This window comes from Amblyomma mixtum, chromosome 1 (assembly GCF_055824585.1).
Source record: "Amblyomma mixtum isolate Tamu chromosome 1, ASM5582458v1, whole genome shotgun sequence".
Taxonomy (NCBI): domain Eukaryota; kingdom Metazoa; phylum Arthropoda; class Arachnida; order Ixodida; family Ixodidae; genus Amblyomma; species Amblyomma mixtum.
This window is the reverse complement of record NC_143012.1, coordinates 314936334-314963711: the sequence shown is the minus strand read 5'-3', so window position 1 is coordinate 314963711 and position 27378 is coordinate 314936334. Positions and strand designations below refer to the sequence as shown.

The 27378-nt window shown below is 46.7% G+C and overlaps 1 protein-coding gene across 2 annotated transcripts in view; it reads left to right on the top strand.

Moving 5' to 3' along the window:
- LOC149372532 (vascular endothelial growth factor receptor 1-like) overlaps positions 1-27378 on the top strand; it is a 76618-nt gene that overhangs the window by 47198 nt on the left and 2042 nt on the right. For both annotated transcript variants that reach the window (XM_089567022.1, XM_089567021.1), the window contains exons 2-21: positions 928-1067; positions 2642-2825; positions 3305-3616; positions 6254-6399; positions 8314-8506; positions 12615-12923; positions 13473-13829; positions 14614-14772; positions 16250-16411; positions 17659-17940; positions 18427-18548; positions 18643-18793; positions 19369-19473; positions 19608-19727; positions 20523-20730; positions 21953-22229; positions 24120-24242; positions 25802-25872; positions 26458-26598; positions 26693-26798. In XM_089567022.1, coding sequence (XP_089423148.1) covers positions 928-1067; positions 2642-2825; positions 3305-3616; positions 6254-6399; positions 8314-8506; positions 12615-12923; positions 13473-13829; positions 14614-14772; positions 16250-16411; positions 17659-17940; positions 18427-18548; positions 18643-18793; positions 19369-19473; positions 19608-19727; positions 20523-20730; positions 21953-22229; positions 24120-24242; positions 25802-25872; positions 26458-26598; positions 26693-26798 — 3668 coding nt within the window. The remainder of the gene's footprint in view (positions 1-927; positions 1068-2641; positions 2826-3304; positions 3617-6253; positions 6400-8313; positions 8507-12614; positions 12924-13472; positions 13830-14613; positions 14773-16249; positions 16412-17658; positions 17941-18426; positions 18549-18642; positions 18794-19368; positions 19474-19607; positions 19728-20522; positions 20731-21952; positions 22230-24119; positions 24243-25801; positions 25873-26457; positions 26599-26692; positions 26799-27378) is intronic.

Sequence of the window (27378 nt, the reverse complement as noted above, 5' to 3'; positions counted from 1 at the left end):
GATTAAGAGGCGTGCACTGACCTGTGTTTGCCGGATGGCTGCATAATTCTGATTACCATCCGACGGCCGACCTGTTTCGCTCAGCCGAGAAAGGCATACTCGTGGGTCAGCTGACCCTGCGTATAGTGTCAGAGGGCGGCTGCTCTCACAAACATGGGCAAAAGGAGAACGCTGCCTGAAAGAAAACACAGCTGGTACTGCGGCGAACGTGAATTGTTCCTGGCGGAGGGAAGAACGAATGCGAAGACAAAAAAAGCATCATGAAAAAATAAGGGAGTCGATGAGGTAGCGTTGGAGTACCGTAAATTCTGGCATACTGCCCACGGGCTATAAAAGTTACAATTTTAGGCTTTGCAGGCTTTCTAATGTGCCGGGTGCGGACTACCCGGAAATAGGTGCGGGCAATCCGACATTCTTTTTTTTATCCAAAATTGAGCCCTGAGGACTACGCACCGGGAGCGGGCTGTATGCCGGATATTACGGCAGACACGGAAAAGTGACTACGCCACATTGAAAATTAAAGCAGCTGTCTTCACAGAAAACATTGGTCTGGTATTATTTATTCTCAACTCCAGGAACACAGTTCTTGAAAACTGCAGATACGCGTTCTTAATGACGTATGATATAGCCATAGCGCTACGCGTTACCGCTAGAAAACAAAGCAAGGAATGTGTCTTAAGCACAAGCTCTAAGACACCAGTGAAGCCGGCACAACTCTAATGCGACGCAGCGATAACTAACAACTAAGCGCGAACAAACCGAATAGATTCAACACGACAAAGCCGGCCGCTAATAGTTTTCCACGTACCGACCTAAACATCTATACGTTGCGTTTCCAAAAGTAATCATTGCGTCACAAACGATGTATGTGCTATCCTCGACCATTTGACAGATACATCGCTTCTCTGCTCTGTCCGCGTTTTGCAGGTCCGACATCGGGAGTGTCTCGGTACCTGCCACCAAAGTTGGACACCAACGGGTCCTACATCGACATTGCGGCCAACAGCACTCTGCGCATTACGTGCTACGGGAGATACCCGGTGGCCTGGAAGCTGCCGCCCCTCGGGGTAAGTCGCTGCAATCAGCACCTCGCAATGTTCGTTGCTCATTACTGGGGCTGCCGAACGCTGTGAGGGCCAAGTGCAGAAATCACGATAGCAAAGCGTTCAGAGTGAGCTCAACACAGGAGGAAGCGTATACAGGTCGAAAAGATCGATAACGCTTGCTGACAACAGTAGTGGGGAACGCGATAGTGTTTATTGTTCTCACGCAGCTTTGTGTTAATACTTCTGTGGCCACGCGCAATTTCCTCGTGACCTCGTCCCTCTATTCAGGTCCTGTTTTTTCCTCTGTTTCCTTTTCGTATCCCCACAACCTTCTTTTTTCTTCTTTTTTTTTCTGGGCGCGGCAGAAGTTTGTTACCCCAATGTTAGACCAGCCTGCGCAGGTAACAATGGATGCCCCGAAAGCTTTCGGCTCACGAGGTAACAGAAATCTAGTAGCTACAATGGATTCATGTGTCCGTCGCGTTTCCTCCTATTTTCATGATAACAGCCACAAATGATGCACGGCGAGTGCCCTTTCATTCTCCACACACTTATTTTTGTACGCCTAGCTGCTTGCATCTTCTGTACGCCGTCACCTCACGAACAGGGAATTTCTGCTTTATCAAGTGAGAGTGTTTGAGTAATTCGCGCCCTGGGTCATTATAATGACAGATCAGGCGGGGTTAGGTTGTTCTGTTATTGGAAGCGGAAATTATTTCATTACACTGCTGCACTGCTGCACTGCGTTTTACTTTTTTTGTGTGTGAGTGTTCCTGATAGAGACAAAGTTTGATAGCAGCCGCGTGTTTGTGAGGCGCGGACGTTTCGCTATGATGTCACAACTGTTTAGTTATGACTAAAGAGCGTTTTTGCGGAGGAAACATACAGTAATTACACATCTGGAAAAGTATACAATGTATTTGTAACGGCTGACGCAATAGTTACATAGTTTTTTTTTTTTTTTTCAAGGTCGCGCGTGTTCGCCACTCGAACGCTTTGTTTCACCGCATTTAGAGGCAGTTGTCCTCGTGATACGACTAGCATGTGCTCGGCTTTTATGGGACTGTTATTTTTCTCTTTTATTTTCGCCATCTTGTGCCTCACTCCAGACCGTGTGTGCCTGTTTTCAGACGACCTCTGCTGGCCTGGAGTCGTAATTTGGCTCACGAGTTGAGTTTGAGAGGGCAAAAAAAAAAAAAGAGAGAGAGAAATAAATCAACTTGTGGTTGCGAAACACGTACAAATCAACTTGTGGTTGCGAAACACGCGTACCTGCATGTCCGTTATATGTGTGTTCAAGTCAGCATTCTTGAATTCTGTTTGGTACCGACGGTATATTGGTATCAGGTCTTACAGAACAATACGTATTTAGACGTGAACGCATTAATGACGTTTCACTTAACAGAGATTTGAATTATGAGACAACGTTCAGTTAATTGGAGCGCTGTTCATAATGCGTCCAGTTTCTTCCATAAATGTCGTCAGACAGAAGCAGGAACAATGCTTCTTTCCAAATCTTTTCTTCTTGCGGTTATGTAATTCTTTTGATACCGACGTCCCAAACTCTGTCCAACTCATGTTTTGTTCAATTCCAGGATAACGTCTCTCTGCGTTTTTCTGTCACTGAAGAAGAGCTGGATGGCGTACGTCCGTTCAAGAGCGTCCTTGAGCTCAACACTACTGACGTCATGGACCTGGGCCGCTACACCTGCTACTACAACGGAACCACCGATCTCGCAAACAGTGGGAACGCCACGTCAGTTTACGTCTTTGTCAATGGTGGGTCCTCTTACCGTTATCTGCATGAGGGCATCGACACTTAATATCGGAGGCTTCCACGCAGGGCATGTACACACGTCTAATTCTAGCCGTTATAAAAGACACAATGGAACTTCCCCGTTAAAAAAGAAAAAAAAAAGTCAGCGTAAGGAGCATAAATGCTTGCTCTAAAATGGTTTGCAAAAGGCTTAGAAATTGTTTCAGTTGACGTCAACTTTATTTGACGTCCTAATGTCCATGGGGGCTTGTTTATTAAAACCTAAAGCCAGTTATATAATGTGTATGGGCGTGCATGCGTGTGTGTTGCATGTGTATGTGCGTGCGTGTATGCGTGTTGTGTGTGCGTATGCGTGTGTGCATATGTGTGGGTGTGTTGCATACCTGGAGCCTTTTTTTGCTTTATTGCCAAGAGCGAAGCTTGCGGTTGCAGACTGGATATAGTTTGAATAACCACCCTGACCTTCTCGTCACTGGCGCAGACGACTACTACCTGTTCCAGCCGGACAAGCAGATGGACCAGCTGGTATTCGTGACGGTGCGCCACGGCGAGCTGTCGGTGGTACCCTGCCTGCCTACCCACTCCGGCGCCAAGGTGCAGCTCTGGAAGGACTTGGGCCAGGACGAAATGGAGGAGGTGTCGCTGGCACCCCACGATGTCGAGTTCGACCCCATGCGCGGCTTCGTCATTTACTATCCGCACAGCTACTACGCCGGGCACTTCGTGTGCAACGGCTCGGTGCCCGGCCGTGCCTACAACGACTCCTCTATGGCCGTGGTCTTCGTCTACCTGCGTGAGTGTGCCACCTGTTCTGCTATAGATGCCAGGAGTTGTCTGGTCCTAGCCACTCCTAACCTTGTACAAGAGGCACTAAATACTGTAACAATAGGGACCTTTAGCATACCGTGTACCGTATTAGCGTTACCGGTACCGGAGTACAGGGAGCCCGCCCACCGGCGGTGAGCGCGCGCTGATTGGTTCCGACGCTGCGGGCGCGATCACAGCTGCCAGGTATGTGGCACCATCTGGCGCCGTCAAGGCAATTTGCGCATGCGCATTGGCTGCGCGCAGGCTCCTGGTACTCCGGTACCGGTAACGCTAACACGGTACACGGTATGCTAAAGGTGTCTAATGACAACGTGAAGGGATGACGAGGTAGTAATAATATCGGCTACACCGCTAACAAACTATGAACGTCCCTGAGAAGCACTAAGATTGGCTCCCGGCACGCCTTATTTTTTCTGCCCTTCGCTCTAAACACGAATACACCAATATGGGAGTAAAAAGGGTGCAAAGTTGTCCTCTAGCGCACAGCCTTTTTTTAAAGGGTGTGCGCTAGAGGACAACTTTACACCCTTTTTACTCCTTTCTGTTTAGAGTGTTTGGCGTCAGTTGCTACCAGCTGTGATGTCAATACTAGAATACTAGTAAAGGAAGCAGTGTCAGTCGCCCCCGATTTAAAGGCCGGCGCTTACCAAAAGAAATATGAAAAAAAAAACCAGAATAAACTAAAGAATCGTAATGAAATGCGAACTAAAGTTGGTTAGCATACGACAACAAAAGCAAAATGCATATGGGATAATTGTTGGAAGCATCTTCTGATGCAACTTATTGAGCTTTTGGAAATATGCTTATTGAAGGCTTCAAGCAGGTCACAGGGCAAACTTTAGAGCAGTGACAGTGGCCGTGTCACGAACACTGCGAACACGTATCGTACGAAGGTCTCTAGAACTGCCGCAAAGTTTATGCTAGGCTAGGTAGGCTATAGAAAAGACGGCTACTTACAACACCGGTACTGAATAGTGCGTTCAACTTCTTTGCTCCCGTCTCCACCAGTGAGGTCTTGCATTGCTTGCTTACGACTAATAACCTCAATGATCAAAAGAAAGAAGCATTATTTTGGGCACGATGGACGGTAATAGTTTGAAAAGGCAGACGACAGCGTATAACCTGTATTGTATTAAAATTTTTGCCTGTAGGGCCCGTCGCACATACGCAAACGGTTACAGGGAATAGATTTCGAGTTTCACGTCGAATTCCAATCGCAGATCGCGAGCGCTCCGCCGGATCCCGAACTGAGTGCGTAGCTGCAGCGGAGATTGCTCCCTCCCGTTCTGCGAATGGAATGCGTGCGCTCCCGCGGGGCACTTGGTGCAATAAAAGCTCTACGTTCAGGCAATAGGCGGCGCCCGTCGAAGCGGGCCTCTCGCTTCACCACCGATTCGTCCTTGCTGCCAATCCGTCTCTTACGTTCACAGCGAACGAAAGGCGCACGAAGCTTTCACCTTGTCAGAAGATGCCCGCACCACAAAATTTTAGCGATAAAACGTGCCAGATTTTCAGATGGCTTCCGTGTTTACAGAGCTCTTAGGCTTAGCGAGTGCGTGTGATCTGACATCACAAAAGCGCGGGACGTTTAAACAGGTTAATGATCTTGATATAAAAAGCGGTCGCAAAGAATTGACAACCTGGTAACGCAATTTTTGGTTTAATTATGCAGTAATTTTTATTTATGCGGACGCAAACAAAGCGAAGAAGTTAAATTTGGGGAGTTACGATTGCGTATTGTGGTTGAGATAGTAAATTTGTGCATTGGTTTTTAAAGAAAGGAAGTGGCGCAGTATCTGTCTCGCATATCTCGGTGTGCACCTGAACCGCGCCGTAAGGGAAGGGAGGAAGGTGGGAGTAAAAGGTGGGAGGAATTGTGCCGTAGTGGAGGTCTTCGGAGTAATTTCGACCACCTGGGGATATTTAACGCGCACTGACATCGCACAGCACATGGGCGCCTTGGAGTTTCGCCTCCATCAAAACGCGGCCGCCAAGTACGGGTTTGAACCCGGGGACTCCGGCTCAGTAGACGAGCGCCTTAACCACTGAGCCACCGCGGCCGGTCGCGCTGCACGTGGCTAACAATAATAAAAAAGGTAAAAAAAAAAGTCCCGTGTATGTGGCCCGGATTAACCCGGATCACCGCGCAGCGACGACAGGAACGAAGCAGCTCCGCCGAACTCTGCCGATTTCGGCGGAGCACATATCGCTGCTGCACAGAGCGATCCAGAATCGACGCCTGATCTTGATCTGCCATTGGAACATAAACCCTTTCTTCCATTCTTCCTCCGGAATACAATTGCTCCAAACAGAGCAGATACACTTGGTCTGGATCTGCCTTTGAAATTCAGCATTATCGTTTTGAGATAGGCACATATAAGCAAGCTTGACAGCTTGCGCGCTGAATCTTTGAAAGCGGGAGCATTCGCTCGCCATATAGTCGTCTGGTGTTGAGTGCCGCTGGGCGCGAGGAGGGTGGTACACATCGTTAATAATAACTGTCGTTGGTATTGTCAGCCTCTGACTTGCATGCGGGGCCTGTGCAAGTAGTGACAGTTTTCCTTGACACCCTTGCTTTGGCTCTCTCCCTTGATCCCGGCAGCCCCCGTGGACATAGCGCCCAACGTGATGATCGAGAAGGAGAGCAACTTTCACCCGGTGCTGAACGGCTCCTTCACGCTCAACTGCACAGTCACCGTGGAAGCGGGAGTCATGTTCATCATGTCCTGGGACTACCCAAACAAGAACGTGAGTTTTGCATCTAAGTAGGCTTACCATGCATTTTTTGCGATAGCATTTGAAGACCCATGAGGCCGGATGCGCCGTCGGTCATAAAATTCGTTCATTGGATTCCATCACCTGACGGAAGCGTTGCCGTTGGCTGGGGGAGGTGACGTCACTAGACCGGAAATTGTCATCACGTCCGGTAAAGACATCAACAGCTGCTAATGCTAACGCGTTGCCAACACATAATGGAATTATATGTGTCCCTGTGATTTTTTTTTCTTTTTCCTTCTCTCCTACTACTGAGAATGGAGGCCCGGTAGAAAACGAAGAGAGTCGGTTGATAGTTCTGTCAATATTTTGATCTGGAGAGATGATTAACCAGTCAGTTGCATGCATGCCACCACACAAAAAAAATTATTGGTTCTTCGTCGGCTGTCAGATCAGTGTTATTTTTCATAAGGTGGTCCTCGCAACAGTATTGGATATTGAAGGGGTGAAGGGAGCAGCCTCTTTAATGGATAGTTAAATATATATGAAAGGTTTCAATAAATAGTAGATTAGATAACGTTCACGATTTTCGGATTATGTCTAGACGATTTCATACTCTTTAAACAGCTTGCTCGCATTTGTGAACTGAATCGTGAGGAACGAAATTTTCTATTTTTTTTATGTAAGGCGTAATTACAAGGGTCCTTCTCTTCACAAGGGACACGAACTGTAGGTTTCTGCTGCTTATTTGCGAAGACAACTTAGTACGTGATTACTCTTATGGCAATATAAAAACAAAAGAGAAGAAAGAGATATCTGAGCATCCCAGTTAAACGGAGCGTAGCATAATTATTGAGCCAGCTTCAAATGTAGAATGTGGCAGCATCAAGATATGTAGGACGAAGCGTTGAGGGAACAAGTAAACGGCACAGCCCCTGTGGTGGTTCAGTGGTCACTGCGTTCGGCTCTTGAGAACCATAATGCCGGCTCAGTCCTAGCCGCCGCAGATGTGTTTAAGTGGGGAAAATGCGAAACCGCTCCTTTTCTCGGATGACTTTCCGAAAGACATGACAATGTCCATTAATAACGCATTTTCGCACTTTCGACAAGTGCTCTTAGCTGTAAAACGTAAGCTTTGCTGCGAATTTTTTTCTTGGCTGTAGGGCCAATTTTCTATACCATGAAATTTTACGTGGGTATTAAGGCATCGGAGAAAGGCACCAGCCGTCCCTAACTTGGGGCGATAAGCCCAAATGAGGAAGCCTTACCTTAGCCATTACCAATATGAAGGTTGCTGATGTGCGCAAACTCTGGAGATGTAAAAAAAGAGAAGTGAGGTTTAAGCCTGAGTCAGCAGGAGGAACAAAGCTACTGTCTCTGCTAGAATTTATTTCTTCTGCATCACAAAAGGTTCATGACTAGAAACCACCTTTTTTTTCCCCTGTCATTTCTGTCTGCTAGTGGCATATTTATTGCCGCTCAAGAATAGGTGACCTTGTGAAGTAGTTCATTAAGCTGCCTGGATCTTTGACAGCAGGATTCCTAATGCACTTTGCTTATTCAGAAAAGCCAGAAAAAAAAAGGAACCATGTAAGCACATATTACTTTTGGAGGAATGCCTCATTCTGTAAATCACTTAGAACAGATAGAAGACACAAATGGTTTGGTTTGGTTTGGTTTATGGGGTTTAATGTCCCAAAGCGACTAAGGCTATGAGAGACACCATAGTGGAGGGCTCCGGAAATTTCGACCACCAAATACACGCCACAGTACACTGAGCTGCGAGTGGCTTATTTGTGTGCGCTTTCGCAAAGTTTCGTTCAGATTTCATTGTCGTATGATAACTAGCATGATATTAAACCAAACTGTTGTACGCAGCTGAGTTGGTCGTGAATAAATCAGAGTGCGTCAGCATAGATTCTACTTTTGTCTTTTCACTTCTTCCAGAGTTCCCGCATCGAAGAGACGAAGCCCGTCCGCCAGAACAAACCTTTTGGCCAAGAGCGCTTCATGCTGTCCGTGGTGACGTCACAGCTGACAGTTCGCGACGTGCAGAGGAGCGACGAAGGGTTGTACACCTGCTCCTGCAGGGACCACGGCGGGAAGACGTACAATCACTCTGTTTTTGTCTCCGTCTACGGTGAGACAATGGCACCCACTTCTTACGGCTCTATTTATGTATACTTTACTGCGTAATAAGTGGGGAATATAGTTAAACCTGACCAGGGGTCCCGATACATAAGGTCTTTTTGGATGGTTTACCCGTAGCAAAATGTCGCACCAACTTCTTCACCATAGGACCATTCAGCTTCTTACTTACCCTATTCTAGAGAGAGTGGAAATTAGTGTGGAAGTTTTTGTTTTTTCTTGAAAACGATCCCAATTTCACTCTGTTATTTCCTCAGACCCAGCGATCTTCAGTAGCTAGGACTTCAGTAAGCGTCGTGCTCTTGTTTGCTGCTGCTACCTTTTGTATTGCATTTTTCGCTCTCTTTCCTTTTTTTTTCATCACTGCTTTTTTCCTCACTCAGAATGCAGAGAGTTAAAAGTCTTACCCCCGTATTCACAAACCACACTTGCCCTTATCTTTAGCGCCCCTTCACTTTTCTGCTCCTTAACGCGTTTCAGAAACAGACCTTACCCTTAACGGTCCCCTTTAGCCCAACTTAAAATTCAGGTAAAGGGAGCCATTTAAGGTGCCAACCCAGGCACCTTAAACTGCTCCTTACCACAATTCAACATGGCGGCGTGCTACGATGACGACTTCAGTGATGCTGAATTCCAATGGCAGATCGAGACCGCTCCGTCGGATCGCATACGGAGCGCGTCGGAGCGCGTAGATTTGCCACCTCCCATTTTGCGATTGGAATGCCAGTGCTCCCTCGGGAGCGCGATGCCAGCGCCGCAGCGGCGAGCCGCGGAAACTAGGCGCGCCGCCGGAGCGGACGCCTTGCTAGCTTCGTGTTCGAGTGCGACAGGAGTTGCGCGAGAAACGTTGTTGACAGACGCCGTCTCGGCGAAACAAAAAGGAGGTAGTACGAAGGCCGTAATGTAAAACCAAAACCAAAGCGTATGTACAGGATGGTCCACTCTCCGTGAACACGCGAGATGCGGCCGCGGTCTTCGGAGAGCCAGTGAGTCGGTCCCTACCGTTCACGAAAGAAGTGGCGGACGACGCGCAGGCAAGTTGCTCGCTGCTCGATTTTCCAGCCTTGCGACTGCGAGACGCAAGCCGCTGAACCAATCAGCGAGACAGTCGAGCTTTCGGCAACGACGCCGCCCGCGGACACGCCGAGCTACGAACTGCCGAGCGACGAACTGCGCTGCCCCCCGGCAAACGTTTCTCCCTGGCTGCCGTAGTCGTCGCTAAGCCTAACTGTTTTTCATCGATGCCGCAGCTGAGGGCGCTTCGGAATTGGTCAGCGTCCGGAGACATTGTAAACGTGTCCCAGCCGACAGTTTCCCGGATTGTAACTCGATTGTCGAACATGATTGTCGAACCGACGTCGAGAAGCAAACACTCGCAAAAGAGGCGGGCGACGTGAAATCAACAAGCACATTATTGTGACGGCTAGACTACAGGGTGGCCTGCAAAAGAAGAAAAAATGTCAAAATTGGAAAATTGTTTGCCTAAAATCTCTGATGCTTACTTGCAAGCGTGCTAGGAGAAATTTTTATTCACTTTTTGTCGTAGGAATAAATTATACGTGTATCTCCAGATGATTCCAACATAAAAACGCGAGTAGCCTCGCTCCCATATCACCAACATTTTCGGATAGGAGCCCCTTTTCGTAAGGCGCCCTTAAAATCGCGTAAGGTTGGTTTTTGAGGCTGACTTCAGCCTTATCTTACGTTTCAACTTAGGCCGTCCTTGCCGAAGGGCCACTTAACGCTTTAAGGAAAGGAACATTTGTGAATACGGGGGTTAGAATAGGCAGCTGTATAAACAGCCTAGACGAGATCGCGGTAGTGTAGGCCAAGACGCAGTTATCGAGAAATTTCGCTCACTTTTCTTTCGGGGTGGTGAAATACAGCGACGATCGAAAGCGTCTCTTTGTTTGGTTGGCCGGTTCCCATCCTTCCTACGATCCCGAAACGCCGGCTTGCCTAATTGTAAATGCGAGGTAGGCGCCGCTGTATTCGTCTTTCATTTTGTCCTCACCGGAAATTAATTACGCAGGTCTGTCGACTATGGTGCAGCTGTTACTTCAAGAAGAGGGAGCATGAATGGTCGTGTTGGAAGACGGAGATTAGCAATTCTGAAAACTCTCCTCCCCTTTTCAACATTTAGCGACAAAGAGGTAGATAATACGCGGATGGTCGGAAAACTTTTTCTTTGAACGTAACCTCTTAGAAGTCGCGCCACTATGAAGCACATCCGGCAGGCAGGCTGGCAGAGAATGCCACCCATCGGTACGTGGTTAGTATTCGCCTCCTCGGCGATACTTATCATCCCGTGTGGCGTGGTTCGCGACCTTTGGCTTTAAGCCAGTCGTTGCGCCCATAGTTGCCGGTCTGCGAGTTTCATCACACGAAAAGCGCGAACTGGTCTGTCATCTCTCAACTTTGCTCAGGACTTTTTGCTTCGTCATGTCTGCATCTTCTGGAGTCAAAGTGTAGTCTTTCGACTTAATCGATTCGTCATTAAATTCGTACCTGAGCTCGTTGATGCCTACAGTATAGTAAGCATATGGGCAAATGATGTGAACCCCATTAAAAAAAACCAATGGATCTAATTGGGTGTACCATTTGGTTCCAACTGAAACCAGTTAGACTCATTAGGTCAGCCAATTGGGCTCATCAATCCAATTGGGTAGTCCGCTTGGTATTCCTAGTTCAAGTTGGGCATCCCAACAGGTTCTGCATTTTCAAATGGACTACCCTACTAGTATGCGAGGTTCCAATTGGTTTTGGCACTCCCAGTCGGACCGCCCATTTGGAACCATTCGAAACCAACTGGAAACTACAGTTGGTTCCAACTGGATGATCCAATTGGAAAATCTAAGTGGAAGTCAATGATATGTCCCTCACTGATATATATATATATATATATATATATATATATATATATATATATATATATATATAAAACAGACAACTATTCTAATTAGGTTCTTGTATAAGAGGTATTAGCAGCTGAATATTCTGAATTGTTTTCATTAATTCCACCATCAGCCCGGATATTCGTAAATAAGATAACTTCGCTTAATTGTCAACCGCCACTGGCCCCGGCAATATGGTCTCGCGATTGGGGTATATAAGTGACTGCAAAAGTGTGTTCTGTAGATGCATGTTGCGAACTTATGTTAATACTATATTGTTTGCCAGTGATCCTGTGTGTGATGCATGCTTCTTGGTCTTGCTTGATTTTCATAAAAGTGTGTCATTATAATTTCAATTTCCTTGTAGAATTGCTAGAAGTCTCGCAGCAGTCATAGAAGAAAGCCAGTTGGTTCCAAATGAAACCATAATTTTTTTGGCTGGTCAGTTGAAACCATTTGAGTCGAATAGGTATGCCATTTGAGTTCAATTGGTGGGCCATTTGGTCCGGTTGGGTGACCAACTATTTGTAAATGGAAGCACCATTTGGGTTCAATAGGTCGAAGCCCAATGGGTGGCGAAAACACAATTGGTTTTCGACCAGTTGGTTTCAAACAGAATTTTTCCATTGGACCTATTGGTATTTTTTGACTGGTACCAGCTGCACGCATCAGCAAGACGAAAGGATTTCATTAGAATTTAGCACGTATCAGAGTTAGCTGCATCATCACTGTGTGCAAATATTTCTACCGAGCAAAAGAGTTTGGAAATGTGAGCGTCGACGTGAATTCCAGGTGGCTTGCTTTGTACTACACCATTTCACTGATTGATCGACGCGGTGATTGGCCAAACTGCACGCGTGCACTTACACCTTCAAGCAGTGTTCATTGTGAAATTATTCTTAATTAACTCTTGCAAGTGTTCTAAAGTAAACATTGTGTCATTTTGTATCAATCTACTAGAAAATGAGGCCTAATTTGTTCTACCCGTGCAAGATCCAACAATATGTCATGCTTGAGAGTGCACATGAAGAATGGTTGACACTTGTAACCATAAATAGCACACGATGATTTCACCTTCGACGTGTGCAGAGTTTGCGGGGTTAGGGTGGCCGCAACTGGAGGACAGGGTTAATTGGAGAGACATATGGGAGAGGCGCCTTTGCCCTGCTGTGGGCGTAGTCAGGCTGATGATGATGATGTGTGCAGAGTCCGAGCAGCTGGCTCACGTGAACCTGACGACGGACCTGGACGCCTCGGAGACGGTGTTCGCCGAGGGAGCCCCCTTTAAGATGGTGGTGACGGTGGAGGCACACCCGAGCTTTGCCGAAACCCGCTTCTGGTGGGAGAAGGACGGCGCGCTGCTGAGCGACGGCCGCGATCTGCGCCTCTCGTACCGTGAGCCCCGCGCCGTGCTCGAGAAGGCCAACGCGTGCTTCGACGACAGCGGAGAGTACACGCTGCACGCGCGCATACACAACGTCACCTCCAAGATTACCATCAATGTCAGCATCCCCTGTGAGCAGCTTTCCTAGCTTTTCTCTTTCTCCTGTGGAGACAATACTACGCAGCGATCGAGAGACTAAACATCAGACAGTTGGGTGACCTCTGTTATTATACTTTAGTGGTGTCGCACGATGACGCCATTTCATGCATGGACATATGCCACAGCGGCGCGTGCAAGAACGCGTATAAAAACCATTGGCTCCGTCTTCCAAGCTAAGCTAAGCTAATACTTAGAACCTATCTGGAAGCACACAAATCTTATTCTTAATGAGAAGCTGAAGTGCATGTGTCTTTACCCTTCACCATTTCTCTACAGAAGGCATTTGTTTGCACTCTTTCGACACTGCATGCCTATTGGTAGTAGTGTGCATGACAGTGGTTATGATGTAATCCTGTTGACAGAAACGTCGCCTTACTTAAAAACAGCAGGGTCGAGGGCTGCAATTTTTTCACAGGATATTCAGTTTTGGCCTAGTAAAACGTCTTTCCACCGGATGCTTCCAACCCATACTTCCCTCCATACGTTTCCTTATTTCCCATTCCCCCACCCTCCACACACAGCCAAGCCCGTGGTGACGGTGGTGAACGACACGGAGCTGTTCGCGTACGGTGCCAACTTCACGCTGGTGTGCTCGGTGAAAGGCAGCCAGCCCCTGCGCGCCTGGTGGGAGTGGCGCGAGTGTGTCGAGCCCCGCGCCTGCGACGAGCAGAGCCCCAGCGGCGTCTTCAAGCCCCTGTCAGCGCACAGCCACCACACCAATGGCCCCGGCGACGGCACTCCGCTGGTGGGCAGCGCCGAGGGAATGCGGCACCGAAACCTGACGCTGCGACTGCGCGCCCAGCAGTCGGGGCTCTACCGATGCGTGGGGGTCAACTCGCTGGGAACGGGTAGCAGCGTCGCTAGGTTCTACGTTACCGGTGAGAGCACGTTTCGTGTTGCTGGTTTTTAGACACCTCTAGCATACTGTGTGCCGTATTACCGTTACCGTGACCGGAGTGAGCCCGCGCACTGTCACTGCGCATGCGCCGATCGCCTTGAGGACGCCAGATACCCGGCAGTGCGCGCGCGCATGCTGCATTGGGACCAATCAGCGCATGCGCACTGGCAGGTGCGCCCTCACGGTATTCCAGTAACGGCAACGGTAACACGGAACGCGGTATGCTAGAGATGTCTAGTTTTCCTACGCCTATACTAGTAGCACAATGAAGCTGAGAGACAAAAAGTATTCGTCTGGAATTGAGAGTGAGGAAAATCAGAAAGTAACGGGCAATTGGCATATTAGCAAATTTTGCATCTTGAAGTTGACTTATGTCTTGACTGAGAAATTCATGCACTGCAGGAATTCTGTGTTGCATCTTTGCAAAATGCTGCAAAAAGGGTTACACCTGGGTTACCCTGCAAACACAGTGTCTCGGAAAAGATAAGGAATTCAAAATAATAGCACTTATAGTGTCCCAGAAATTACTTGTGGTTTTCAATCCATGAGAAACTGGGACGTTCGTAATTGTGTGTTGGAACAATACTGAACCACATATTTTCAAGAATTGCAAGTCATCGCACAGATGAAACTGTTCCGCGTTCTTCGCATTATAGTAGTATCGAATTGAGTTTTTCAGTTTCCAGTGTGCGCAACGTTGTACAGTCAGCTTAATTTGCAGGTGAACGTTGGGATAGTGAGTTTCTTTCTCCGACGTCATGCAGATGCCAAGAACGGCTTAGAGATCATCACTTCGGATGTAATACCGGTGGATCAGGACCAAGTTAGGCTGAGTTGCCTGGCCAGCCAATTCAAGTATGAGAACCTGACCTGGCGCTGGAAAGCGAAAGGCTCCTCAGACTACTTCAGCCTCAACGAGAGTGGTAAGTACACAGCGGAATGACCTTACCTCTGCACTCACAGCTGACTTGATAAGAGATGAAAGCAGGGGATAGCAAATAAAATATAACAAAATAGGTAGTCCAACTACATTTTGCAGGAGAAAATAAATGCATAAAAAGATAAAGGCCTAACCTCACAAAAACAGTGTCTCAACGCAAAAGCGTTAAAGGCCCCATTATCCAGAAAATCCGATGTCGGCCTTGTTGTCGTCGGTGTTGTGCTCGAAAAATCACGAGTATGACTCTGGCAGGTATGTGCCCAGAGAGCAACCTAGGAGGCAGATGGGCCACCTAGGTTACGTGTAATTGCGGCGTCATCACAACCTGCCCACCGGATAGTGAGCAAACTGTCCACTCTGGCAGGTGGCGATTAAATTAATGATTGATCGCTCGGGAAGAGCAAGAGCTGCCCAAGGCCCACCGCTGGGAGCACCAGCTGCCATCGCTGGGCAGGGGCTCATTGCTTAACCGCTGCACCACTGCGCCAGGACGGGTATGAGGACTCCCAGGGATTCATGAGTGTAAAGTAGAGTATGACCAATTCTGCATATATGAGAATTAACCCTGTAACTTAACTGTCTTTTCCAATTTTTTTGTCTCGACTTGCTCTCCTCCTTGTCTCTGTTCTTTTATCATACTGTGCAGCATACGTTGCTTTGTGCTGTAAACTTCTTTTAAAAGAGAAGCTCTAATTCCAGGCAATACTGGTCTAGTTTTGGCAATACAGCTTTCCGTCTAGCGTGTGGGGCTATATTCTAGCAAAAATAACTTTACAAGTCCTGGATTCGAATTTTAATTGTGAGGCAACTGAATATTGTAACGTACTGTCCATTCTTCCAATGTGTAGAAAAATCTTTTAAAGTTTGTCCATAGTTCGCATCGAGTACTTAAGACTGCCATCAAAAACCACTGGGGAACGTTTTTGACGACAGCAAAAACGTTAATAGCAAAGAATGCAAGCCTGCCGACGGGAGACCTGCAGTTATATTGATTGCTTTAGTGAAATCTTGCGATATATGAAAAAAATTGCGTTCATAAATTATCTCCCGTTTTAAAATACGCTTGTCCAAATCTTTTAGGAATCGTGCTGAACGGGCCTATTTCTACCTGCCGAGCACGTTCGTTTTTACTTCATTACTGCGTGGTTCACGCCCTTAATTGTGAGGCAAAGTTTTCTTGTACGAGTATTGAATTTATTCGCCATGTTTTCATGACGGTGCAACAATCTTTAATACTCATTTCTATCTCCAGCAACTTCTGGTTATGCCTCTCAGTGAAGAAACAAAAAAAAATCATTGTGAAGTTATGCATTACTTTAGCATTTTTTAAATCTTGAGCTTTCATATTCATTGCTGTACTTATATGCTTGCACAACTGACTGTGTGCCTCAGTAAAACTAATTTGCTTAGCAGACACTGTTTGGTAGTTTGTGCCATAACGTATGTTTGTGCTGATGCAGATGCTCTGGAGATCAAGATGTCGTCGACGGCATTCTCCAACAACCTTACTCTCTACTTCAACCCTATCGGCCGCAACCAGTCCGGGCAGTACGAGTGCATCGGCTCCTCCCGCCAAGGCAGCACGCACCGATACATCCAGTTCGTGAACATCGCTGTGCGAGGTATATATAACGGGCCGTCAGATCTTCCTGCGAATTTGCAGTGCCCTAGGGTCGGTCCTGAACAATCTTTCGGCTTCCCTCGACGCCGTACAGCTCTCCAATTTTTTATTAGTATGATGGCATCATCTACCAGACGGTTGTTCAGAATACACCGGGGGCTGTGTCACCTCAGCAGAACAGCCGAGCAGACGACACTGCAACTGGGAAGCTCTCTGCGCGCACGTCAGGCAACACACTTGTTCCAAAAAGAAAAGTGTGGAGTTAAACAGTCTGGCTACATTTTATAAACAAGCCCTGCAATTATTCCAAGAAAACAAGCTCTGTTGCCACCCTGCATGTCAAGTTTGGCAAATGTGGTTTTAAGAATACATGGCAGCAGCTTGGCGGAGCTTTCTGGAATCGCTGTGCCGCTTTTGTAGCTCGTAACGGGAGCTGTTAACTGTTTATGGTAAATGCTTTGTAATAATAATATCTAGTTCGCTCAGTTGCTAGAGTGAATACCACGTGATGTCTGCATGCCCCCTGACTGCTGTTCAAGAGAAGTAGTACGACGCTATTAAACACGAGTGACTATGCCGTTGGGATGAAATTGTAAACTTCAATTCAACTTAGATTTTTTATGTGTTTGCATTAAAATGTCCATTATCACAAAAAGTGCCTGGTGTTGGTGTGTGAAGCCTTAGTGGGCAGGTGGCAAAGTGTAGGCAAATCACCCTCTCCATTTTAGGGGAGAGGAGCGGAAAATTGGGGAGGGAATAGGAAGAGAGGTGAGAGGCTACAGGTGGCAAAAAGGACACATGGTCGCCAATCAGAGTCGAGGGGTGGGCAGAGTAATTGATCCACGGTAATTGATGGAATGGATCACACCACCCCCTCGATCGCATGGTCTGAACTCGCCAGCAGCAGCGGCTTCTCTGTCCCTGGAGAACACTAAAGCTAATGCATACTCTACCGAGTGAACTGCACTGATCGTCTGTCAATTTCTTCGGTTTCCTTAACGAGTGATAATTTTCAATTTGCGCACATTCTTGCACTTTCATGATCGGAAAACACTGGTCCATTAGTTATTACGCGAAGCAGCAACATTTTCACATACAGTAAGGAGTAGAGGCAGGCCTTACACATTTGCGGATTCCTTCGAACCTACCCAACTTGTACAGCACCTGCCGCGGCAGTGGTCTAGAGTCTGAGAAGTCTTCAGCTGTCTAAATGGACACCTTCTGGTTTCTTTGCTCACCGGTGTGCAGACATGCGTCCTCCCGAGTTTAACACGACCACCCTGCGGAACAACGTGCTGCGCGACGTGTCGTACCTCGAACTGTACTGCTCAGCGAACGGCCTGCCGGAGCCCACCATCTCGTGGTTCAAGGACGGCAAGCCACTCAACATGACCGGCATGGACCGCTTCAGTGAGGGCCGCTGGCTCATCAAGCGCAAGGTGACGCCCCAGGACAGCGGCTTCTACCAGTGCCGGGCCGAGAATAGGGCCGGGGCAATCTACGCCAACACCACCATCTACGCCGCCACCGGTGTGTATACATGACAGGGCTTTTCAGGACTAATTCACTCGTATCGCGCGATTCTGCGAGCTTCGTTTCACTAAGAACAGAGTATAGTCAGGGCAAACTTGATGTTCTCATATTTAGTGCCACAGAATATTGTGCATTTTACATGACGAGATGGGCTCCTCAAAGATTACTTGTAGCTTTTTTCTCTGCTTTCGGTTGAGAGAGTTTGGTGATAGAGTGCCCTCTTTGACTCAATGTTGCCTTGCCATCATAGGTGAGCTCCGCGCCTCTTTGTTATTAGGACGGTGCAGCTACAGATTGCGTAGTCTTTAAGGAGCATTACCATATATGAATACAATTTCAACAGAAAGGAGTAGAAAGGGAGTAAGCTGTCCTCCAGCGCACTCCCTCTTATCAAAGGTAGTGCGCATGAGGACAGCGTGCTCCTTTTTTACTCTCATGTAGGTGTATTCGTGCTTGGAGTGTAACGGTGTCTGCTTGTTTCAGGAGTACTGGCGCATGCCATGAGTAGCACCCAAATCGCTTGGATAAGTGTTGGGTTCACGGTGTTCAGCATTTTCATCCTCGTCATCTTGTTCTTCTTCTGCAAGAAATACCGCGCAGTTATGGTGAGCAGAAACAGTTATGTATACCCTCAACAAGTGCGCAGCGAGTGACGGGAGAGTGCTCACCGTTGCACGTAACTTTTTTCACATCACGCAGAAAGAAGAGAAGGAGATGGAGTTATTGAACAAAACCCTCTTTGACAAGGGTCAGGTGGACATGTTCAACCCAGACCTGCCGCTGTGTGAGCAAGTGGAGTTGCTGCCGTACGACCAGCGCTGGGAATTTCCCAGGGATCGGCTCAAGCTGGGTACGCGCAGTACATATACGATACACTGACGTGAACACACGTCGTCGCTGGTTTCGTGTGTCATCGGGAAAGCCGAGGGTAGTGGGAAAGAAAGAAACCCCTGCTGCAAAGCGAGGAACTTGATGATGGCACAAGGACACCAGGTTGATTATAACTTCATCCCTTATTGACATCTTCATCCATGTATGTTGATTAGAATATGCCGTCGAGTAAAGACACTACCATCTGTTTTTACTCTTAACCAATAACGAGAGCTATGCTGTGGTGAATGCAACCCTAAGAATAGCCGCGCGCAACTTAACACTGCCAATGATGCAAAGAGGTGGCAGATTCCTTTCCTGTGGACTGCATGCTGTCGTTTAAGTTCTCCCTCAGAAGTGAAAAGAGCCACTTCCAGCTGTCCCAAATTCTGAACAGGTGTGCCCGATAAGGGGCTGGCCTATTGGAATGATTCAGTGCTGAAGTCGGTAATAGAAAAACATAGAATATAATTTGTTAGCTTGTCGGTGGCGAAAGAAGGTAAATTGTGTTGTGCTGTCAACGCAGTCTAACACAGCCTGCTTCATCACCAACAGGTAGAACCTTGGGACAGGGTGCATTCGGCCGTGTTGTCAAGGCTGAAGCCATTGGTCTTGGACCCAATGGACAGTCGCTTACGGTGGCTGTGAAAATGCTCAAAGGTGAGCCACTACATCTCAGTGTGCACAAGTAACAAACATATCTGCTGATGGGTAAAGTGAAGTCATAGTCTTTAATATGCCCAGCATTTTTTTGCTGATCATTTTTTTGCTGATCATTTTCTTGTGTTCCTCAGAACGAGCCGACATGTCTCAGCGAAAGGCGCTGATGGCCGAGCTCAAGATCCTCATTCATCTCGGTCGGCACTTGAACATTGTGAATATCCTCGGCGCCGTCACGAAGAACGTAGCCAAGGGTAAGGGTCTGCCGCTTTGATCTTCAACTCTGAGAATGACCTGTAGTGTGTGATCTTGAACTGCTTTAGTAAGAACGACGGGGCAGATATTTTGCAGCCTGGTTATGAAGTGTAAGTTTTATTGGCAAGGGCGTCCACAGAACTTTTTCCAGGGGGGGGGGGCACCCGATGGCCGGGTATGGGAGAGGCGGTAGGTTAGCACCAAAAAGGAACTATTTGTGTTCTAAGCTGCGCGCATGAAACAAAAATTAGAAACAGCAAATTAGTGCTAGGCTTGGAAAACAGACATTGGAACTAAGAACTGAATTCAATAAGCAAAATCCGATAAGTTAATATCACCTAAGCGTGCAAATCAAGCTGTGCAGTTGTTTTCTACTAGTGCATAAATAATAACCATAATTCCAGGGGGAGGGGCAACCGGCCCTCTTTGCCCCCCCTTCCGGACTCCCATGTTTAATGGCTAAAATGTCCCCCATTAGCTTGTTGGTAGTTCATAGAGCAATGAACAACCTTAAATTTAATGTGAACAAGGGGCAGGAAACAAGATATCACAAGGCTCTGACATTAATCCTGCATGAGCTGGTTTAAAGTCGGTGCTTTGGGTGTCTCGATTCCCCCGCTGATTTAGCGCTGTTTGTGCATTATTAGTTTAATGCCCAGCAGCTATAATGCATGAAAGGCGGAAACAGTGACAAAATGAGGAAGAGCACATTGCCAATGTTCACGTCAGCATGAATGCGTTCATATGTGCATTTATGTGCGCGGTTCCAACAGCGCCTGTTCTGTTGCATGCAGGTGAATTGATGGTTATCGTGGAGTACTGCAAGTTCGGAAACCTGCGACACTACCTGCTGAGACACCGCGAGCGCTTTATCAACCAGCTAAACCCCGAGACTGGCAAAGTGGATCCCGACATATGCTACAGCCCCAAGTCACCTACATCTGCATCACCTGGGTTCCGGTCGGCCTGTGCTGCCTTTGCCATTTCGAACCCCGTCTACTGGTGAGGGCTGTTCTGTGGCTTGGACCAGTGTGCTCAAGCAGACCGAATTTCCTTTAGCAGCTTATTACTTTGCTTTAGCAGCTTATCATACAGGGTGATTTTTTTAAACATTTCCAGGATTTTATTTTGAGAACCGTGAAAGATATGTCAGTGTGGTGATGCTTCGCGTGCATGAAAAAACAAAAAGGTCTTGTTGCGATGTTAAGCGGCGAGGCAAATAAAGAAACTGCCTGTAAAAGGTCAGGAGGATTTAAAGCCGAATTTTTCCGCACTTTGTCGGTATACTTTAGATCTGTATTTTATGTCTGAATAAGCTTAAAATTTCAGTCACCACGTATAGCAGGCCCCAGCTAACATATAACGTTTGAAAAATAAAAAATGGCTGAGAAAAACTAGGAGGTGAGTTCGGAGCATTAGTTTCTGCCTTTGTTATAGGCCCATTGAATTTAATTTCTTGAAAGAAACGTGTGGACAACTTTTGGTCCGTTTGCCTGGTAGTAAACCTCTTCAGTGTGAATTGTTTTGTTGTGGATTCTTGCGATTCAAATTTTATGATATTTTTCTTTAAAAACCGGGCTCATGCTAAGGGCTTCGAATCGTTGCGGTTCAGGAGTGTCTTGCGTTTATGGCCGTTAATGGTTCCGGGCACTCCATCTATTCTGAGCTACAATAGATGGCGTCCTCCGGAGCACCGGCTGAAAGTATAAGCGGTTCAACATGTACAAGAGAATTTCTTTGGTTGAAGTAGCCCTCAGCCAAGGAGTAATTGCCTGTTAGCATCCAATTTACTGTCAATTACAGATATTTAAAACGATGCACAGCTTCCGCTTGCACCGAATGACGTTTTCATGTGGACACTACCGGATAACTACTCCCTTGGACAGATGAGGATGTGGGCCGTTCCGTGCTGAATATTGACAGTATTGCTACTGCATATTCTCCCTGTGTACGACGGAGATTACATCCGTGCGGGGCGATCGAGGCATTGTTTTTATTTGGCGTGCCCATCACTCACTTGCTTTCCAACAAAATAAAAGTGATGATGAAAGGTAGAGGGACAAACGGGCCAGCTTTGAACTTTTTTTGGGCATCTTGCAAGTAACAACTACAGGAGAGCATTCATACAGAGTAAGTTAACCTATAAAGCGATCACCTTCAAACTGATTCTGACTGCATATTGCATGTACTGTTTGGGTAATCGGCTCTGCATGAACGCTCTCAGCCAACAGCGGCAGCAGCGCACTCCGACGCTCAAGTACGCAGACCTGGCGATGAGTGCGACCCCTTCTAGCCACGGGAATGAGTTCAGCTTCCCAGTGTCAGAGAGCGGGAGCACCACGGATGGCTTCCTGCCAGAGAGCGGCAATCACGCACAGCTCATCAGTGGCTCCTCCCTGCGCGACCACGGAGACCTGAGGGACGCGGCGCTCACCACGTGCGACCTGCTCTGCTTCGCCTTCCAGTGCGCCCGCGGAATGGAGTACCTCGCCTCCAGGAAGGTATGTAAGCGCACAGTTCGGCTCCTATAAAAACTGGTCTTGGGCATGAGCGCTTCATGATTGGTCGAAGCGTGATTTCCAGCTAATCATGAGAGAGAGTGGAAGGTATCTAGGGCTTCGTGGAGTGAAGGTGCTATTTGAGAAGAAGAGAGGTAGAGGAAAAATGACGCAAGAACTTCAATTTGTGCCAGATTTGTAAATCTGCGTACCAGTTATGCCGACATTGAAATCTGTAGGACACAGATTGGCTGCACCCACGATTTGAGATTTACTGAGACAGTGTCTGTGTCGATCACTTGTCGGCACACATGTGATACAGTATGTTTTCTGCATTAGCGCCTTCGACGCTAAGATGAAGCACCAAGGGCTATGTCAAGAAAAGTCAACAGACTAACTGATTTGTTGTTTATTGCTCATGTGAGTTAATTTAACGCATTTTACTCCTTATCTCTTACACTGAGGATGACGGCAAGAAACAGGAGCATGACGTCATCTTCCTTTGAATATATTGACAAGAGCTCACATGAAGTTTCAAAGAGCCTGATGGTTTCTGAGTGTGGAATGACACCCATCAAAAGCCAACTGTGCGATCATACGAATGATACTCCTAGTCTGTTATCTGCACACGGCACCCATCCCATAGAGCCATGATTGTAAATTGTGACAACGGATATGAACCCACTCACAAATGCTGTACAGTTAAAGTTTTTTTCCTAGGGCCCATTATTTCTCTTCTTTTAAGCACTTTTTGTGACACTATACGCCGATTACGTCAATCTTGTCGTACGCAAGAATAGTACAGGAGTGGCTGGCCTCTTTGCTGCCGTCTCGATGGGTGCTGAGCTGTCTAGAGGTCTTGCTCCGGTCCGTCGTATAAGGAACTCATATGAGTACCTCTGTATGAATCTGCATTCATGGAGCTCTAAAGAGGTGTAGTGGGTGGAGTTCTGCTCCACAAAACGATTGTGGGTGTTTGTACGTAACGCTGCCTACAGAAATTTCAGCGAAACGATTGTTTTTGCGCATTATTTCTGCTTACATGCGGCCACAGCAGCTGGAAATTCAATAAAACATGAGCTTGCATGCTTTCTTGGATAATTTCAGCTAACAGGACGCCGTGAGGGGCAGCGTTTGTTTATGAGCTTTTGCTGGACAAGGGGTTTAGCTCATAGCAGCGTCAAGTGTGAACAAGAGTGTATGTGCACAGACATTTCTAAAAGTGAAAGCATGAACATTCCATGACAAACGACTTAACGCATCTGCAGATATGTGCGTCACAGTAACGGGTTAGTTTAGGAGCCTGTGCCTGGGCTTTTGTTAACAGTACCGTGTCAGCGTTGCATCATATGAATTGCGTTTCACATGTGTACCCATTAGTATGGAGTACTGTGGGCCTTTTTAGCAACTTTGGGGGACAGCAATGCATAAAATACTACAGCGTGTCTTAACATCGCACTAGTGCCCAGCAAACCTATTTCAGCTGACTCTAGCTCCTCTCTAAACACTTTCCTATTCTCCTAGCCTATTTACGCAAACTGACGGCAAGTGGCCGGCGCACTGATGAGGATCATAGTCTTCCAGCACAGAGCTGGAAAAAAAGAAAGGCCTATGCTTGGTATGCTTTAGAGCGAAGACCTATGTATCAAAGTAAATATATGTGGGTGCAAATTTAGAATGTGCCTATGATGCATGAACATAAACACATCTAAGGTGAGTGTTGCATTATAAGGAATATAGAAAATGGCATTGAAAGCTGAAAAAGAAAACAAAATTAACTCTGAGCACGCCTTTCTGATCTTAGTTTAACTTCGTATAACCAAATACTCTGCTTTTTGTTTTGCCGTGATTCTCACAAAAAAAAGGTCTTACTTCTTTTTGTTTTTCTTGCAGTTGATTCACAGAGACTTGGCAGCGAGAAACGTCCTGTTGAGTGAAGAAAATGTCGTTAAAATCTGCGATTTTGGGCTCGCCAAGGACTGCTACAAGTACTCCAACTACATCAAGAAGGGAGATGTAAGTTCACTACTTTCAGCCATTCCACACAAGCGTTCTGTTCATTGCTAATCAGAGCTGAGTTGATGAAATCACAGTTAAAGAGCTGAGCCAGTGCAGCTGGATCGCTGACTATTTGACGCTATTTAAAATAAGTATTGCAAAGACGAATTTTGCGTTTGAGGAAAATTTGTGTAGCATCAGAGCAGAAAAGCTCAGATTGTGTTGTATTATAGTCAGGTAAAGTTGAAGAACGAAGCGGCTAATGCCTCTCATATGAGGCTTTCCAAAGAACATAGTCGACTCTGCGGTAAACCGCTTATACCTGCTGGTGTGGCATTGCAGGTAGTTGCCAGGTGCAAAGTGGCTGACCACCACGTAATGACAGTTGCTCGACGCTATTGATGGGAGGGCCTCCTTTGAGGGTTCTTGAGTTGTATCTCACTGTAGTAGTGTAGTTTATACGGCCACATAACATTATTAACTAAGTATAGATTTCTGTACGAATAGAAGTACACTCAAACCTCGTTATAACGAAAAGGTTTATAACGATGTAATGATAATTCCCCTTTGACACTCGGTCAACCCAGGCTATAACGAAGCTATGGCTATAACGAAGCAATTGCCGGGCCCCTTCAACTTTGTTATAATGAGGCTGAACTGTACCTTACTTACGCTTAGCATCTGTCGCTGTGTGATTGCTGAAATTATGTGGCAGTGTAGTACATTCATTGAGCTAGGAAGTTATGTGGACACAAAATTTTTGTGTCGCATCGAAATAAACTTCCCAGAGTGCACAATATAGAAAGTTTCGCTTTTTAACGACATTGACAGAGGAGTCATGTGCTTTGAAAGAACATATCTGCACATATATGTGTAGGACAATGCCATTTAGTATTTGTTACTTATTGGCTACTCTAGAGATAAGAGAGGCTGTTTTCTTCAACAGTGCCTTTCTAAGGCCACTATATGTGAGATTATCACGCATGACCCTGTTTGTAAAGTACCGTATTCGGTTACGTTTATGGCTACTATGATGTAGTCTATCATTTCGCTCATGCTTCTTACACACCAGCAGAACATTGGCAATATCTTGGCTACTCTCTTCGGCCCCAGTTATTACGGCCATGTAGTTGTCAGCGGACGCTGTCGTCATTTCTCCTTATATTTTTTTGTTGTACACATCTGAGAAATTGCAGTAATCTTGAAGGTTCATGTAAACGGCACCCTGCGGTCCAAACTATGCATGCCAGAGGATCGGCAGTATGAAAGCCAGTGGCAACAAAGTTGACATGCACAAAGTTTTGACATGAAGTGATGATCAACTGAATTTTTTGCATGCTTTTGATGGCAAGGTATCTGCCTGAAAGGGCATTAGAGATGCCCGTGTGCACTTCAGGCTTCATAAATCTAAGGAAATTTGTATTTGCTTTGGTGTTGACAAAATACACCTAAGACGACCCGAGACGGCTGTTACGAGAGAGTGCTGTCGGCTATACGTATATGTATTAAAGTAAGTTCATTCTAAACATTCATGCCTCTTAAGGAATCTAACAACGCTAGCTTGTTTCTCGTTTCAGGGCCTCCTACCTGTGAAATGGACCGCCATTGAGTCAATTATGGACAGAGTCTTCACGACAAAGAGTGACGTGTACGTTTCTCATTTCTTCACAATCGCAAATGCTAGTGAAAGACATACTTTGGGCAGAATTGTGTACCGCAGTCTAAGCGACACACTTATGGCTTCAAACTGTTAAGAAAGTTGCACTAATTTGTCAGCAATCATGCTTTGAGTGCTAGAGCAAAGCAGGGTTTGGTAGAGGTAAATTGAAAAGATCTTTGGCCTGCAGTGGACTTCTCTTTTATTGGTATGGACCCTATATGTTGTTGATGTGATGACAGTTGGTCTGCCATGAAAAAGTTTACCAGAGCGAGGCCAGCTTTGTAATAGTAGTTCATCACTTACCGTCACGCTGAAATACAATAAATTTCAACCGCAAGCCATGGTTTTGAGGCTCTGTGCATGGCCATGTAGATCCACTCCGTCCATTCTTTCGTCCGACCGCTTGAACTGAACATATCTAAGGGCACCTCAAACTACGTGCAAAACAAAGAAGAAAGGCCAACTACCAAAAATATAGTAGAACATGGTCTCGCAATTGGCCTAAATTGTCATCCTTGCCTGCGATTGCCATGAAAGCAAGGGCACATAATTGATATGTCATTTCATTCACAGGTGGTCGTATGGAGTGCTGCTGTGGGAGATGTTCTCCTTGGGGGGAAATCCTTATCCTGGAGTTGTCATCGATGAGTCCTTCTATAAGAGGCTTAAGAATGGCTACCGGATGGAAAAGCCTGACTACGCACCCGATGACGTGTAAGCACCAACATATTGGCATATGCACTAAACGCTGCGAAGACTTTCTTGCCTTGAGGTTGTGCCTTAATACGTGACTTTCTTTTGCACGCAGGTACGAGATCATGCAAAGCTGCTGGCAGGCAGAGCCAAAGGAGAGGCCAGACTTCTCAACTTTGGTCACCCGCCTCGGTGACCTTCTGCAGGCTGGAGTGCGAGACGTAAGTTAGCTTTTAGGGACTACCTCTTCCTATTAACTGTTTTTAAGTGTATTGCACCTAAATAAAACGCATCTCGTGGACTTAGCTGAGTGAAGACAGTTGTTTACTTAACCTAAAAGCACACAATAGCTTTGATCTGGGATGAAAGTGACAGCGTTAAGGGTATTTATTGTTCAGTGGAAAACCCGACGTCGTCGTTGGCGTGATTGAAAAATCCTCATAGAAGCAGCCTCCATGGGCCACCTAGGTCGCCAACCTAGGTGGCAGGTAGGGCATCAGAGCTTGCCCACTGGATTGTGACCAAACTGCCCACCGTGGTAGGTGGCAGTTATATCAATGATTAATCGTGAGAGGTTGCTTGGGAAGAGAAACCTGGGTGTCGCAAACCCCACCGGTGGCTCTGTTTGAACCTACCAGGGAAGTTCATTGCTTAACCGCCGCAGCAGTGCACCAAGGGTGGTACGAGGACTTCCTGTGATCTGTGAATGTAAATGAGTGAATGACCACTTTCGCATATATGGACATTTACCCATTAACGTTACTGTGTGTTAGCCTTAACTCGGAGCTCAAGTGTGCCCTC